The 16,262-nt window shown below is 36.5% G+C and overlaps 1 protein-coding gene across 1 annotated transcript in view; it reads left to right on the plus strand.

Annotated features, from left to right (window-relative positions):
- The window catches only part of LOC129796921 (uncharacterized), a 40,226-nt gene extending 24,494 nt beyond the window's left edge, over positions 1 to 15,732 (plus strand). Inside the window, exons 5-21 of the mRNA XM_055839059.1 lie at positions 3,515 to 3,569; positions 4,389 to 5,177; positions 6,980 to 7,162; positions 7,248 to 7,773; positions 7,864 to 8,034; positions 8,589 to 8,766; positions 8,837 to 9,011; positions 10,508 to 10,948; positions 11,215 to 11,888; positions 12,001 to 12,544; positions 12,716 to 12,831; positions 13,053 to 13,146; positions 13,469 to 13,893; positions 13,967 to 14,163; positions 14,249 to 14,402; positions 14,472 to 14,586; positions 14,661 to 15,732. Coding sequence (XP_055695034.1) covers positions 3,515 to 3,569; positions 4,389 to 5,177; positions 6,980 to 7,162; positions 7,248 to 7,773; positions 7,864 to 8,034; positions 8,589 to 8,766; positions 8,837 to 9,011; positions 10,508 to 10,948; positions 11,215 to 11,888; positions 12,001 to 12,544; positions 12,716 to 12,831; positions 13,053 to 13,146; positions 13,469 to 13,893; positions 13,967 to 14,163; positions 14,249 to 14,402; positions 14,472 to 14,586; positions 14,661 to 14,741 — 4,918 coding nt within the window. The 3' untranslated portion in view covers positions 14,742 to 15,732. The remainder of the gene's footprint in view (positions 1 to 3,514; positions 3,570 to 4,388; positions 5,178 to 6,979; positions 7,163 to 7,247; positions 7,774 to 7,863; positions 8,035 to 8,588; positions 8,767 to 8,836; positions 9,012 to 10,507; positions 10,949 to 11,214; positions 11,889 to 12,000; positions 12,545 to 12,715; positions 12,832 to 13,052; positions 13,147 to 13,468; positions 13,894 to 13,966; positions 14,164 to 14,248; positions 14,403 to 14,471; positions 14,587 to 14,660) is intronic.
- The last annotated feature ends 530 nt before the right edge of the window (positions 15,733 to 16,262 follow it).

Genomic DNA, 16,262 nt, shown 5'->3' on the forward strand with positions numbered 1-16,262 from the left:
CAAAGCATCATCCTCAAGTACCCTGAATATTTCTTCGCTCCTTTTTATGGTATTTAAACCCCTCCAAGTACCAGCAGTAAATAAATCGCTCATATAGTTATAATTATTTAAAAGGTAGCATCAGACGTACATACCTATATTTTTCATTTAAGTAGATAGCTCCTAAATTTCGTTGTTCTTGCCATGAGTAATTTTTGGTATAGTAAATTATGAGAGGGGTATGGGGTGATACGCGAAGGGATTTGACTGTGAATGAAGTATTACGTCCAACCCCCCATTCTGTGGATGAAACTTTATCTCTTTTTATACCCTTTGGGGCAGGGAGAAAAGTGATTTTGTAATTTTCTTTCCAAGAAAATATAAAAGTCTCTAATGAGAAGGCACCCGCACCTTTAATATTTTAATAGTTTTACTTCTTTCATCTTTTGCCTCCTAAATAGTTGGAAGTTGTCATGCTTTCCAACTTATAAAGACCTACCTATATATTTTTTTTTTCATTTTTAACATTCCACGTTATTCTACCGTTGAAAGTTCTCAACATAACGACTATTTTCTGTACGTGATGAGGATAATTTTGTTGACTCTGTTTATGACACTTTTCTCTCCCTTTTACTGTATATGGTGCTATACTCCCACTAATGCTGGCTATGTGTAGCTATGAATCACAGCATTGCTATCTAAAGAAAATATCTTGAAGATGAAGAGTCCACTTTTGCTAAAGAGAATCAACTTGAGGAGATATGCGAAGAATATTTAATGGAATTTTCGGATTAGAAATTATTTCATTTTTATCTGAATCTTAATCGAATTAAAATTACTACTTTTGCTCAAAATTTAAAGGGGAGCTTTTTATTGAAGAATTTAGATTATATTATATTTCAAACATTTAATAGCTATGTATCTAATTATGAATAAATTTCCTTGAAAACTCTTTAAATTAAAATCATTTATGTGTTAAACTAACTTTGGTCAATACATTGGATCCTATTGAAATTGCTGAGACACTGACCCATAGGATGAGTATCAAAACCCAAAAGTGTTCCTCTCAGCATAATATTTCTCTTGTCCTCATGTCTGTTTTGTCACACAACATTAGTGGGTATTTTCCTCCCATTAAAGTTTCTTTGTTCGCATAAAGTGGATTTGCTTGGAATTTTAAGGGGGCGAAAGGGAAAATATATTTGGATATTTTCTTACAAATTGCGGACATTTTTTGGCTCAACTCATATTCTTGTGGGTGCTATTGTTACATAAATATATATATGCACAGTACATATATGTATGCTACATAGTTTACATAACATTCCCCATTCTTACATCCTCCTTTTGCAAAAGAGAAAAGAAATAAAAAAGAGTATTTAACATTCCTTATTGTGGGGCTTGCTACTTGGAGTGCGTCCTCTACATTGTGCAGAAATGGAGCAAAATTATGTGCGGAATGAAAGGAAGGAAGAACAATAACAATTAATTGAAATAAAAATAGTAGTATAACGTTGAAAGTGAAAAACTCCATGAGTCAATGGCGCCTTACTAAATTATATATTTTTGCCAATCCTTACGTAATTATTTTTTTTACTCAGAATCCTAATGGAAAATTTAATAAGCTAATTTTCTTGCTGTGAAAATATCAACAAAAAACAATAATAATTTAATTTATAATATTTTAATAATAAACCATTTTGGGTAAACTATTTACATTCTCAATGAATTCTTGTCCCTTTTTCGATGAGACAATCTCCGTAAGATCCCAGAGAAAGCCCTTTAATTTCTATTACATTAATCGATCAATTAATTGTGGGACTTACGAAACTCACAGCTTGTCGTTTCCTCCAATTTATCTAGATAATTTGGTATACTCTCGATGACTGGTAACTATCCATTTGAACGTATCCTCATTTAATCCACTCAATTATGCATTGCAATTGCCCCAGCTCTCGATATATAAAACCCAAACAAACACAATTCTTTATTCACGAAATTGTTTTATATAAAATACCTATTTATTTTGTGAACGTGAATTATTGGGTGGGGGAGAGGTTGAGAATTTCGTGAGGGATGGGTGGGTGACCAGGGGTGCTATATACAATACAATAATGGTGTCGAAAAAAGCAACCCAAAATTGATTTAATATGCCAATTGTGAGAGTGTTGGCGCTATAAAAGGACGATGGAGACGACCAAAGCACTTTGCAGTTCATATTTATTGATTTTTTCCACGCTCCTTTGCTCGTATATTTCAATCTCCCAATATTTATACGTGCTGTGACCGCACAGCAATTTCCATCAACATTGTCACCATGCTTCATTTTCTCAATATGTATCTCTCCGCTTTGTGGAGCCTGTAAAACGACAAACCAACATTGTCCCAGAGAATTTGAAATATTTCAGGGAATAATCTGTGACTGCTTTATTGTTTCTCTCTTCATTTTTCCGAATATAGTGGGAGAATCATGAAAAATATAGACATAAAAAATCCAAAATTATGAATTCCGTTGAACTCTACATATTCATAGTTTTTTTTACTACGTGAGTTTCGCGATCGATACTATAGTATTAAGCGAAAAATTTATGAAGTGCTTTAGCTACAGAGAGAGAATTTTAATTTTCCCACTTATTTATTCGTGAAAATAACTAAAAATTTCAATTTACCTATTTTTCAAAATAAAAAAAAAGCATTTTTTATGAAAAAGTTTTATTATAAAAAAAGGAGATTATTCGCCTATGTAGAGGAAAACTTGTCATTCGAAGAAACATTCAGAATAGGCGCCAAATGTGGATCAAAAATCGAATGAAAACGCGCTAAAAGATTTCCCACTTTTTTTCTTGGGAAAACAAGTAAAAATTTACTTTTAAAAAAATGCAAACAATGACGTCACCATTGTTTTTTTTCTTTTGCATTGCTGTTCAAACACAAAATCACTAAAATGAATTAACATAAAAGAGCGGAAAAAGTCCTTTCTTTTTAGAAATAAATAAAAAGAAATAAAAGCACACGACATGAAAATTCGAGAATTTTTTTTTATGAGTGAAATGTGGGCCTGGGGTGCAATGGATAGAGCGCTTGAGTGCGCATCCAAAGGTCGCCGGTTCGAATACAGGACCCGGCAAACGCACCCCATCCGCCAACGTGCAATTAGATCACGTTGACCGGTTGGATCAGGAGATTGATACACTCCTATCCGTAAAATGGCCCACATGTGGTAGTATCTCGCAAGCCGCCCACTACTTCTCCGCAAGGGGAACAACAACATAATAGGGCGGCCGGCCCTGTTCCTAATATGGGACGTAGTGCCAAAATATTTATATATTATGAGTGAAATGGAGCTTTAACTATAAAAATAACTTTTAAATGAACCATATAATATTTCAAATTATACATATACCAACACTTTATGATACGATACAGAACACATTAGATTAAAATATTTTTCTGGTGGAATTCGTATTATTTCTACCTTTCCTTTTATCAACATTTATAATTTTATTATTTTCTTCTTTCTCCATTCACTTTGCAGACGCAGCGAATTTCTGGGATGTTTATCATTTCCAGTTAGGAATGTTACTAAAAAGGTAAGATTTTGTTATTTCAGTATTTGGAATAGTTTACGTGTTTTTTCAATTTTACTATTTATGAAACTTTAATCAGTCAATGTTTTTTCACTAAATTTGCTCTTACGACGAAAACTTTTATTTTATATTTTTGCGGTGGGGATGCCAAAAGTGAGATTGGTTCAAAAAGTGCATTACGGAGTTACAAATTGCTCAGCCAAATGAGTTTTCAGTTTAATGGACAGAATGGGGATGGGGTCGATGGTAGTGGATGAATACAAAACATAGCAACGTATGTAATGTTGGGCATATAAACACATGATAATATCTATACGAAACTTTGGTATATGTATATAAAATATCGCGCAAGTTTCAGTTCAATGGTCTACTTCACAAAATGGGCAATTGAATAATTGACAAGTTTCCGTAGCATGGACTTTACTTTCTTCCTACCTATACGACATGATAATTTGGATCAAAAAATGCATTTTCTACATTTTCTTTTCGCTGCATGAAGTAGGTTAAATATACATAAATGGCTGAATAATGAAAATAAATAAAAAAGATTAAAGATTTTAAAGTTGGAACGTGTTAAGGATATGAAAGTAAAAATCATAAAAATCTAGAGATCAATAGAACCTCAAAGTATAAATTTGAAAGGATACATTAATTATGCTCCCCGTCTAATTTTAGATTTGCCTTTAATTGACTAAATTAATAACGATTTCACACATTGAGCAGAAAATTAGTATTTAACATGAGAATGCTTTTACATTTGATTTGTTATATGAGTTCTGTATCAACTTGTAACTCAAGGCGTTCAATTTTCTCTTCCATCAGGCAATTAATGGGTCATACAAATTGCAATCCCAGTCGTGTTTGACTAATCCGGTGTCTGCTGTTGTCATGGGTGAGAACTCCCAGTCGAGTGTGGACGAAGTGATTAGCCTGGAGGATGTGGGTGGTGACCATGGTTCCCACTCAACAATTGCATTCAGCAAGAAGGCGCTCCATCAGCGTGATGCTGATGAGAATTTATTCTTGCGCTTCCTGGAATTGGACCCTCCGGGTGATGCCACAGTGGCGAATCGTCGGCAATCCACGACGAAGCCATCCAACGGTCGGACACCATTCACGATAACGAAGAAACTAACGCGTACCGGCGAAAGTCGTGGATTTGGTTTCTCAATTGTGTGGACACATCCACCGCGTGTTGAGAAAGTGGAGTCGGGTCAGTGTGCCGAACGGGCGGGTATCTGGCCCGGCGACTATGTGATCTTTGTCGATAAACATAACGTAGTGACGATGCCAGAAGTAGATATTCTTAATTTAATACGCTCCCAGGGTAATAGTTTAACGTTAGAAATATTTCGGCGGCCTGCACAGCAGCAACGAGGCAATGTTGCCACCCACACAACACCCTCCACCAGCCACCAGACACCCGTTCACGTTCACTCCCAAGCCTCCGATACACCATCACACCACCAAAATGGTCCGCAATTGCAACGACTGTCGTCTGGCACCCAATTGGCCGGCACAAGATCCTCCATTGCCTGTTCTAACGCATCAATTTCCGCAGAAACCACCAAGAGACGCCTCCACCTTCCACAAGTTACTTTTAGTAAAGAGGTAGGACAAGGTGTGATTGTCTAGCATCGCACACATCTTCGTCTATATGCCTCATCTTGCCTTAGTTGCGTAAACATATAATTTTATGTTCTTCAATGTTTTCTCCTTTTGGTTTTCACACATAGTTCGGGTACAATGTGGGTTGCAAACTATTTTAAACATTCACACAATAAGAAGCAACATGAAGAAGCAATACTATGTAGGGAAATGTAGGGTAGGTACCTCTATATACCTCTAGTATATAGGTTGAATAATTTAAAAGAGAATTTGTATGTTCAGTTTCAATTAGCAGACTCATTGGTTTTCATTTTGGGATGTTATTTTCCAGAGAGCGTCGTAAATAAATTTATCAGAGTCAAGAATTTCGCATAGTTTGTTAGTCTAAAAACAATATTATATTAGCTAAAACGAATGTAGTTTTTGAACACACAATAATTCCGAGAATTCCCATAATACGTGGTTTCAATGGGGGGAAGGGAAATGTTGTGTGTGTAAATGAAAATGATGATTTAGTGAGATTTGTAAAGAGAAATTGAATCAATACTGATAACCATGATAAGGATGATAAGGATTTTTCTGGAAGATTAATAATACCATGACTTTGCACTTTCCTCTTTTATTTCAAACATTACACAAACACTTAGCAATTCTCAGGATATTTTCTATTTATTGTAAATATTGCATAGAGTATAGGTAACTGTAAAGGAACATGCATACAATCTCTCATGAATCATTTCATTTCTGTCCATCATTTAGGTATATTCATGGTAGAGGAAAACTATGTGAAAATCATTCACAGAAAAGACACAAAATGGAATGATTCAAAAACGATCTGCACAAAGTTTTAAAAAAAATCATTATAATTTATTTTTCATTTGTAAGTTTCGGATAAATTCCCAAATATGGAAATGTAAATAGCACATTTTGTAAGGAATAAAAAAATACTCGGAAACATACGCTTGTAATTAAGTTAACTAAATGTTGCGCATTAAAACATGTCTAACAGGAGTTGTAAAAAAATTGTAAAAAAAAATTATACCAAAATTTAGGAAAATTGTAGGAAAAAAAATGAAAAAAATTATTTCGTTGTTATCGGTGGTATTTTAATCAGTTACATTAGTTTTCTAAGTTTTGTTAAATTTTTCGGTAATATTGGCTGATTATGTTTAAGTTAAAGTGAAGGGAAAAGGAATTACCTCATTCTAATTTATTGCACTTATTGTACAGAAATTTATTATACTGGTAAGATAAGAATCGAATAATGGGGTAATACAATTAAAATATAGACCTTGCAATATGTTTATGCTATAAGAAAAAAACTATATGTACGACATGCATATGTGAATGGGAAATGTGGAAGAAAAGCGAGAGAGAAAAAAGGAGCAAATAGGAAATACTAGAAATAAGCAAATGAAAGGATAACATATATTATGGGTAGAGTATAGGAAAAGGCACTATAAAAAGCACTCACAAGTAACACACAAGACCTATTTTATTTATTTTTTAATGTTTTATCCATCTCAGAACAATATTTCAAGCAACAATATTTCTGTTATATTTTATGATTTCAAATGTTGTAACAATTTTTTTTAATTTGATTTTTTATATTCTTTCATTTTCTTTGTAGTATGGTGAATAAATTACACAAATTGCTTCATTAAATTGTAATGAAATGTTTTTTTTTCTTTCTTTTTTTTTGGTTTGTTTTTGTCCTACATTTACGTGCGGTTTTCAACAATTTTTTATTCGCCTGAAATGCCATCATAAATGTAAGAATTTTTCTTGCTCTAATTTTCATATAGTCAATTTTACCACAAAGTGGTGACGATCAGAGACGGAGATACTTGTACCAATTGATAAGCAGGGAACAGCATTTTGTAAACGCTCTGCAATTCGGGATGCAGCGATTTACATCTCCCCTGAGAGAACGGAAAGACTTAATTTCACCCAGCGATCATCGGACACTATTTCAGAATATCGACGAGGTAACCATTATAGATCTTAAACCTAATTCTTACGAAATATTTGTTCAAAAATCTGTTTTTTAAACTCTTTTTTTAAAATTTCCAGCTGCAACGAATATCTGAAGATATCCTTGAGCAATTGGTTCAGGACGATATGGAGCCCCAAGCAGTGAATTATGCCTCACGTGTCTATATGTCCAAGACAACGGCAATTTGTGTAGCCTACAAAAAGTATTGCAACGGTCTTAAGCGGGCTGACTGCGTCCTAGTCAATAAGTCACGGCATGCCAATTCGGAATTTGTGAAATTCATTACGGAGCCACAAGTGCCACGGAAGCGCCCCGACCTTACATCCTTCATCCATAGACCCCTTCAGCACTTTCGCGAAGTCCTAAAACTTATACAAGTTACAACATCACACTGTCGTCTTGACACCGAGGAGTACCGAAACTTTTCTCAAGTTGTCCTAGAGCTGCAGGCAGCATACCGAGAGATTACCGTTGGTGGTGGTCTTATGGAGCCACTAGGCGAAGGAAAACCCCTTCTTACTCTTCAAGATTTAGAATCACGTCTTGTGTTCACACGATGTAAGCCCTTCGTCTTGGCATCACCAGGTCGTCAGTGGGTTTTTGGTAAGACATCTTCTACCTTCTCCAAATTCCATCTTGCATTAATTTTTAAATTAAACTAATCACAAACTTTTAAAACTTTTCTTTTAATAGGTGGTGATTTATCTCGCGTAGAAGGTAGATCCGTAAAGCCATACTGGACTCTACTCTTCAGTGATATTCTCTTGTTTGCAAAAGTTAGCCGAGACAGGGTTCTCTTCATTACGGAGGAACCCCTACCCCTTGTGAACATAACAGACTCGTGTTTCAACATCAGGAAGAAATGTAAGTGCAACCACTTTGTTAAACAAAAAATTAAATAAATTAAGGAAACTAGGAGGAACTAGAAAGAATTCGAAAAATTATGCAAATAGGCAAATTGAATATGTTTTTACTCGCGATGGTTAACAAAAGGGAATTGACAAAATGTAAATGTTGAGCTATTTAAGCACGTTCCTTTAAGTACAGGAAGTCACGTTTCTACTAATTTGTACGAAAAGATTCCTAGCATAACTCCTGATTCTGCAGCATTCTCGTACACACACATTAAAAGCATTAAAAGAATTGCAAGGATATAAGCGAACATTTTATAATATTTTACCATAGGCGTGAGGTTTTAGAATAAATCGAATTTGCATAATGGAACAAGGAACGCCTGTTGATTTCGTGATACTCATAATTCCGCTCGTACAGTACATCGCATATACCTATATTATATTGATTTTTTTAGCATAGGTACACATTAATTCCATTATAATTTAATTCACGTACACCATATATTTTATTTATTCACGTGGCATTAATAAAAATTCAAATTGTCTTCTAATTTTGCAATATAGCAACGGAATTTCGGATAACAATTGATCCTCTGGGGAAGACCGCTGAGAGTCCAACTGCTCACTGTACACCAGATCTGACAAAGACACCAAAGAGGAATTCACGAAGACGAAGCATTATCCTGAGAGCTCCATCACCCGAACTAAAGGCTGTGTGGCAAAATCTTCTTCAGAGACAAATGTAAGTTAATTTGGGAGAAAGCATAACGCGCAGAAGAACTGCTTTACTTATGTCTGATTGTCTTTGGTAGATTTCTCGTGAATGCCGCTCTGGGATCGACACCACTGAGCAGTCCTCTGGATTCCCCGGATGTCATGCAGAGTTTGATCCCACTGAGTAGCGATATTGGAGCTGCTACCACATCGATGGCGTCAATTAAATTGTCATCTGTAGATAGTTTAGCAGTGAAGAGCAGTCAGCAACAGGTGCGTCCTAGTCGCATAGCTGCTTCCTCATGTACCTCCATGTATCCCAAATCCTCCCTCGTATGTAGTACAATCCGGCCTGAGGCCACTCCTGCAACCACAAGTAGTATTTCCCTATCGGCTATACCGGAAATTGTATCGGAAATGACTGATCTAGGTACGACGGGGCAAGAAAGGGGGCTAAGTAAGTCCTACCATGAGGCCACGGGTGGGGAGAAGGGAACCTACTTCACCCAGAATCGGGGGCCAAAGCTGAAAAATTTCAGCATGAGTTCCGTGGGTCGTTCATTTATCGATGAATCGTCTTCCTTAGTACCCGATTCAGTTATTCAAACACCCGAAACGCCATCCGCCAACATATCACCCTCATCTTCCAATCAATTTTCGGAAACATTTTCCAACTACGACTTCAATCTTCTTCCGTCCACGGCATGCGCCAAATACTCCCCGGAGCGGCACTCATCGAAACGAACTGAGAGTAGTTGTGCCGGCTCATGGGATCTCCTTGAGCTTGACTTGGATTTCCATCAAGTCAACTTGGACACCTCTTTCGGTGGTGACGTCGAGGAGTGTGTCTTCTTCGGGGATGATCCTTTTGGTGTTCTCCCGTGTCGACCCACACCACCAGATTCCCTTGATCTCTGATCAATCCCCGCGGTATCGTATACATACAAGAAAAAGTACCTTATTATCTCTGTAGCTTTCCAAGTGTCCAACTTCCATGGAAGAATGTCGATGTGAGTGTTTAGTTTTATCCCTTTGTAAAGCCCATTTAATGTTAATGTTAAAAAAAAAATACTTTTAAAAAAATTTATATATCAAATTCAATATTGTATAAAATACCCAAAAATGCCCCAGAGAAAAGTCAAACTTTATCTCACATAGCCTAATAAGAAAGAAAAGTTTTTCGCCTCATCCACCCAAATTCCTTAATCCATTATTAACTCCTTTAAAGCAAATTGTTGCTCTGTGTGCTTCTGGGTGTATGATTAAAAGTAAAAAAAAAACAAGTGAAGAATAATCAAAGAAAATCAAATTATGTGTACACGCTAATTTTTGTGATAAAAAGAAAATTTTATTAATGAAAATGATTAACAAATTGGGCCTCAATAATCTCTAATTGTTACCAACAGATGACAAGAAATTATTAATAATGTAAAATGTATAAAAAGAAATATCTGTTTTCTGTTTCTTTCATCTTTTTTGGAATGAAATAAAATTTGTTTTGAAAGAACGCTTGTGAGTTGTTATTTGGCGAATAATTGAAAATTTTGTATTAATAAATTGAAGCATTCAGCCCGACAGAGCCCAATGCGATCGAATTCGTGTCCACTCTTTGGGTGATGATTGTAATTCATAAGCGTTTTTTCAGGACAAATTCACGTGGTGTGTGAGATGTGTTAAGCGCGAAAGAATTGAGAGCAAGAAAAAAATCTCTGCATGAGGCTCGCTGTGTACTAAAACAAAAAATTTGTCCTCGAATGTGACTTTCGAAGGAACCCGAAATAACATCCTTGGACGCCTCGAGGCAACTGGAGGAGTTTATTGATGAGAAATGTCGGCAGATGAACAAGTCGGGAACACCCCGCGGGGGAGCTTTGCATTTGGCGCAATGGATGAAAGGGCAGCTAGATCAAGCAATAAGTAAGCACGAGAGCGAACGCACGGCGCTGCTGAGTCAATCCGAGCCAACTGAATCCGAGCCAGAGGACGAAACCATCGAAGAGTGGACATCGGAGCAAGTTCGAAAACGCTCCAGGGAATTGCAATTGATTGACCCCACTGGTCGGTGTCACGTGTCCAAAATTGATAACAATGCATTGAGATCGAAAGATAGCATAAATGGTGGTGCTACACGGGTGGATGACCTTTCGGGAGCGAGTGAAGTTGAGGATGAGAGCAAAAGTGCATCCCGGAGTACAACTTCTGATAGTCAGGTAAAAGCTTCTTTTCATTTTATCTTTATGAAAGTTTTTGCCGAAAAAACCTAATTAATGAATATGCAGAAGAAAAGTTTTAGTGTTTTCATAATCAGTACAAGAGCTTCATTATTCAAAATTTTCGTTAGTGTATGAAAATTCCCAAAAATATTATAAAACTTTAAAATTATCAGAATTTTGAAAGTTTTTTAATGAACTTGGATTTTTATTTCTCAAGCCACATAAATTATTTTAAAAGGAAGATTCGCATCTCCTTCTTCCAGATAACTGTCCGTTCTAGTCCCATAACTCACGCCACCGACACCTTGTCCGTGTGCCGACAGTGCCACAAAAATTGTTCAAAAAGTAAACTTTCACAATCATCAGCTTCAACGAATTCCCTAAAAGTCCAGCACACGCAACGAAATGCAACAAATACCCGGTGCTGTCAGGCCAGTACAACCGCCAGCAGTATTATAAGCTGTACATCCTCATCCGCTTCAACGACAACCCTCACCACGGGTGAAGTTGAATTACGTACAACGGCCATACGGAAGACCCACCAAAATCCCCTGCCAAATGGTCTTCCCAAAAAGCACATAATGTGCAACTGCAAGTGCACACCGCAAGACTTTCACGGTACCACCATTAGCCCAGACGAAGTGACTCAGGAAACATGCAAAATATTCGATGGCGTGCACGAAATCAAGAAGGTTGATCAATTGAATCACATTGGTGGCCCCATTAACCACGCTGGGCCCCAAGGAAAATGCAAATGTGCATGCACGGAGGTGGCACAGAAGGATAGTAGTACCGACGACTGGTCCCTTATGCTAATTGGATTATCTCAAATAAATCCAACTTCCACGGTAGCGCACACGGATCCTTTTGAAGCTGTACCCAGCATCTCCGTTGTACCACCCACCCCAGATGGAGGAGCCAATTCAAGTCGAACAACGTAAGAGAAAATGCTCTCATGAAGTCTTTATAACATTTTCTGGGGAGAAGTTAATCTCCATATTATATATTTTAATATTCGCGCCCTAATGAGGTGAAATTTGCATTTTCAGCACGCAAACGTGGGATGGTGCAAAAGGTAGCAGTAGCAAAATCACCAAAAGCGGCTCCAAGGACGATGAAAATTCACCCGAAGATGAATCGCTTCAGGATGAACCACCCTACAAGGTGCTTAGTACGAGCTTAAGACGCTACGGTACCCTCTCGAGTCTCGAGAAACTTCCAAGTGAGGACGCTGAGACGTACAATTCATCAGACGAAGAGGCAGCTGATGATGAGGACATTAAAATTGTCACGAAGGAGGTGTATGACCCCAATTGTGGATATAATCCATCACTTAGGAATTGGACAGCACGCGCCGGATCCTACATGGCGGAGAAGATATCCTTCTTCGAGGAATCTCGTGCATTCTTTGACAAATACTTAGGTCGTTGGGATCGGGAGGTGGAAGAGAAGCTTGCAAATGCTGGTACGGACGAAGACATTATGGATGAATGCACATCAGGAGCTACTTCCGGGGAAGATGTTTGGGGAACACCAACAAGTGGGGGTGAAAATGATGAGATTCAAATGTTCAATTCAGATCATACTCAAGATGTGAGTTACTTATTAATTATTTTTTCTATTATTTAGTTTTATGTTTGAATTTAAGCTGCAGCAATTTCAGAATTTAATTAAAAATTAATGTAAAATTCTACGTCAGTAGAATTGAATTTTCCGACAACAATTGCTTTATATGAATTGCATTCCAACATTATATCCTTTTAGTCACCAACAAGGTCATCCTCATCCTTTACCGGAGACGACGACACAGAGCTTATGATGGATGAACTACTTATGGCCCCACCTATGACAGCAAGTGCAGTGAGAGGACTTCTACCACGGTACATTTTATGACTTACTTCTCGTAAAATCAATTTTATATGTTTTCTTCTTTCCAAATAATACTCTCCCTATCTTAGAAACGATTTTAGTTTTTTCTTTCCTTATTTCTTTGGGAATAGAACTTTAGTCATAGATCTTTTATTCAAAAAAATATTTATATAGCAAAATTATTCGATATAATAGTAGAATAATTACATAGTTCTAGTTACAATTATTGTAGGAGAAGATTAGAACCGTTATTTGAAGAGGATACCGAGAGTGGTGAATCTGAAGAGGAAAATTTGCCTCTTGATGCTCGAACATCCATCAACCAGGTAAGTCTTTCCAATAAATTTTTAGAATAATTTTAACTTTAGTATTTTAGCTGTGATTCTTATCTTATTAATATAGATTTATTATGAGATTTAAAAATAAAATATATTTATATAGAATTTTAAAATTAAAAGTTTTGTTCAAGTACCCAATGTTAATCGTTCAAAAGGCTTTAAATCGCTTGCCTTCAACTACATTACAACCAAATATATACATAAATATACCTACATAGTTTTGTGATTAGCAGGACGAGTAGCTGACTAGTTGGCTGTTGCAAAAACGAACTCTTAGTGGTAAGTTTAATCTTTTCCCATAAATCGGCAGGGGCAAGCGGCGGAAAGAAATTGGTCAAGAAATGGGCTCACTTCAAAAGGTTCACCAGAAAGCACAACGTCCGAGACTCTGTCCGAGGCGACGGCGAGCACACCACGGGACATGGAGTCGACAGTGATTTCGATGCCTACAGAGGTGGTGGAGACGGACGCCGGAGTCAATGCGCATCACGCAATGATGAGGGTGGAGGAAAAATCTGGGAGCAATGCTGACATATGCTGCACACCATCTCCAACAGCGAAGGATGTAAGCGCATCTGCCGCAAGTACCGATCATGCCGAAGGGTCTTCAACTGCTGCAGTACATGTCGGTCTGAGCCCCCGTTTAGAGATGCGCTTAGCTCTCAACCAGGACATTATGGGGGACGAAGATCTTATAAGCTACGACCCTGGTCCCGATCTCACTACAATTCTCGGGTTAGTGTTTGTGGAGGGAAATTAATGGCCTTAATTCAGAAATACATGGTAGACTTTCCTTTGATCCGTACAGACACGACCTCTCCACATACCAGCGGCTAACTGGACGGGAACTTCTGACGCGTTCAGCCAACCCCAGAGTAACAATAGTGAAAGAAGCGGGAAGCAACTCTTACTATCAACAAAAAAATTCAAAGATGGACACTCCAACACCAAATCGCAAAAAGTCAAGTCCAAGTACATGGAACAGTTCTGCATCTGTGGATCTAGGTGAGATAGCTAGGCCCAAAGAAAATCTTGAAAATTTCTCTAGTGTCAGTCCTTTTATTTAAATTTAAATTCATGCAAATTTTAGTCGAAGAAAAAAGACTGTCCGACCTAGAGCGCCTAGCGAAACGCGAGAAGATGTACTGCATGTCTCAATTGAAGAGTGGTCAACTGGCAGCTCAAACGGATCCTTCCCAGACCAACTCCCCGAGCACGACCCCAAGTCGGAGGCCAAGTAAAATGTCAGTGAAGTGACTTTGGAAATTGGGGGAAGAATATATAGCACTCATCCAACCTCACTCATCTTTTAGATTCAGCTTTCTTACACGAAGGAACTCTGAAAATCACTTGCTCAAGATATTCCCAAAGGAAATGGGAGATGATTTGAGTGTATCATCGAAATCATGTTCACCACGTCGGGAAAACGTGAGCTAAATCCATTTAATTCACTCTATACCCCCAAAATGGGTTTCAATTCATTCTACTCCTAATTTATGCAGGACAAAGCATTGGAACGACGATTTTGGAAGCAATTGACACGCAGACGTCGTCACTCTGTATCGGACATTTCGGCCAATTAGAGATGAAGTAAAAGTTACATAGGTACCCTTAGAATTGGATTTGCCAAACCAAAAAACCCAAAACCAAAAATAAAAAATGAAAGAAATGGTGCTGATGACCACAAGAATGGATTTATGGACGTGACGATATGTTTTTTTATGTAAAAAAAAAATAAAAGGACGCGGTAAAAAAATTTAAAAAATCGAATGAAATCACCAAAAAGCAAAATTTATAAAATAAAAAAAAACTTACATTTAGAACAGATTTCCACTGTCTGGAACATTTTAGACAAATTTATAGTTAGATCAATTTTCAGTCATAAAAACTCACTCAGATCATTCTAAATTTCAAACATTTTCTCATTAAAAACACACATTTTGAATTATACGATAAAAATAAATTACCAATAGTGTTTTAGTCCACAACTTTAAATCAAATATTAAATGAGAGACAATTTGCTAATAGTTAGACGAGTTTTTCGAGAGACAATTTCACTAAAAAAAATCTTGACCGATTTTTGAATAATCAATATAATAGACAAAGAAAAATCTAACAGCATCGAATATAAAAAAAAAAGAAAAATCTATTGGAATTCCATGAAAGTATATAAAGAAAATTGTGAAGAAACAATTTAATTGTTCTTTTCTTAGGCCTATTATATAAATGCATCAATTATACAAAAATTAAAAAATCTATTGAAGAAGTAAATTATAGTACTGAACATGGTTGCAATATACAAAAAACTCATCTCAAAAATTTCAAATGATATAGCATATAAAAATTAAAAAAAAAAAAAACAAAATTAGAAGTCTTTGAAGAGTTTAGATGTGTCCAGATTATATACAATATTTTGCCTTAATTCTAGGTGATTAAAGTAGAGAAAACGTGTACTTTACTAATTTAGAAAATAAATAACAAAAAAGAATTGTAAATAAATATTTCTTAGCGACATATTGAATTAACAGCCAAATTTATTTAAAAATACTCAATAAAATTTCTCTGAAGAAATTACTGATTAATGTCTTTTTCTTTTGCTTCAAAAAGCGGTTGTCTGCTGGCTTTTGAATAATCTATATTTCCTAGATTTTACTAGGTCTTACAGAATACAAGTTAAAGGTATGTAAGAATGATACTATGAGTGGAAATACTTGGTATTGGCCACGAAGAGGAAACACCAACTAATATATTAGATTTCTAAAGATCTAGGAAGTAAATGAGACCTAGAAATCTAGACACTGTATTTATCAATATTGGAATTACTAAACCATATTAAAGACAGTTGCGTTTGAATTAGAGACTCTTAATTTTTTGTGTTATCCTAATGTTTAACATTCCTCTTCTAACGTTTGACGTTTCTCCTTTAAAGTTTGACGTCTATTTCTAACGTAAGACCTTCCATTTCTAAAATCTAACGTTCTTTCTCGCCAGAAAAAATCAAGAAAATTACAAAAACATAGCAATTTAGTTAGAGCTTTGTTGAGGAAGTATCGCCCGCATTTCCCCTAATGTTTCAGCGTCGTTTCCGGGCGAGGTTTTGGCGG

Source organism: Lutzomyia longipalpis, chromosome 1 (assembly GCF_024334085.1).
Source record: "Lutzomyia longipalpis isolate SR_M1_2022 chromosome 1, ASM2433408v1".
Taxonomy (NCBI): domain Eukaryota; kingdom Metazoa; phylum Arthropoda; class Insecta; order Diptera; family Psychodidae; genus Lutzomyia; species Lutzomyia longipalpis.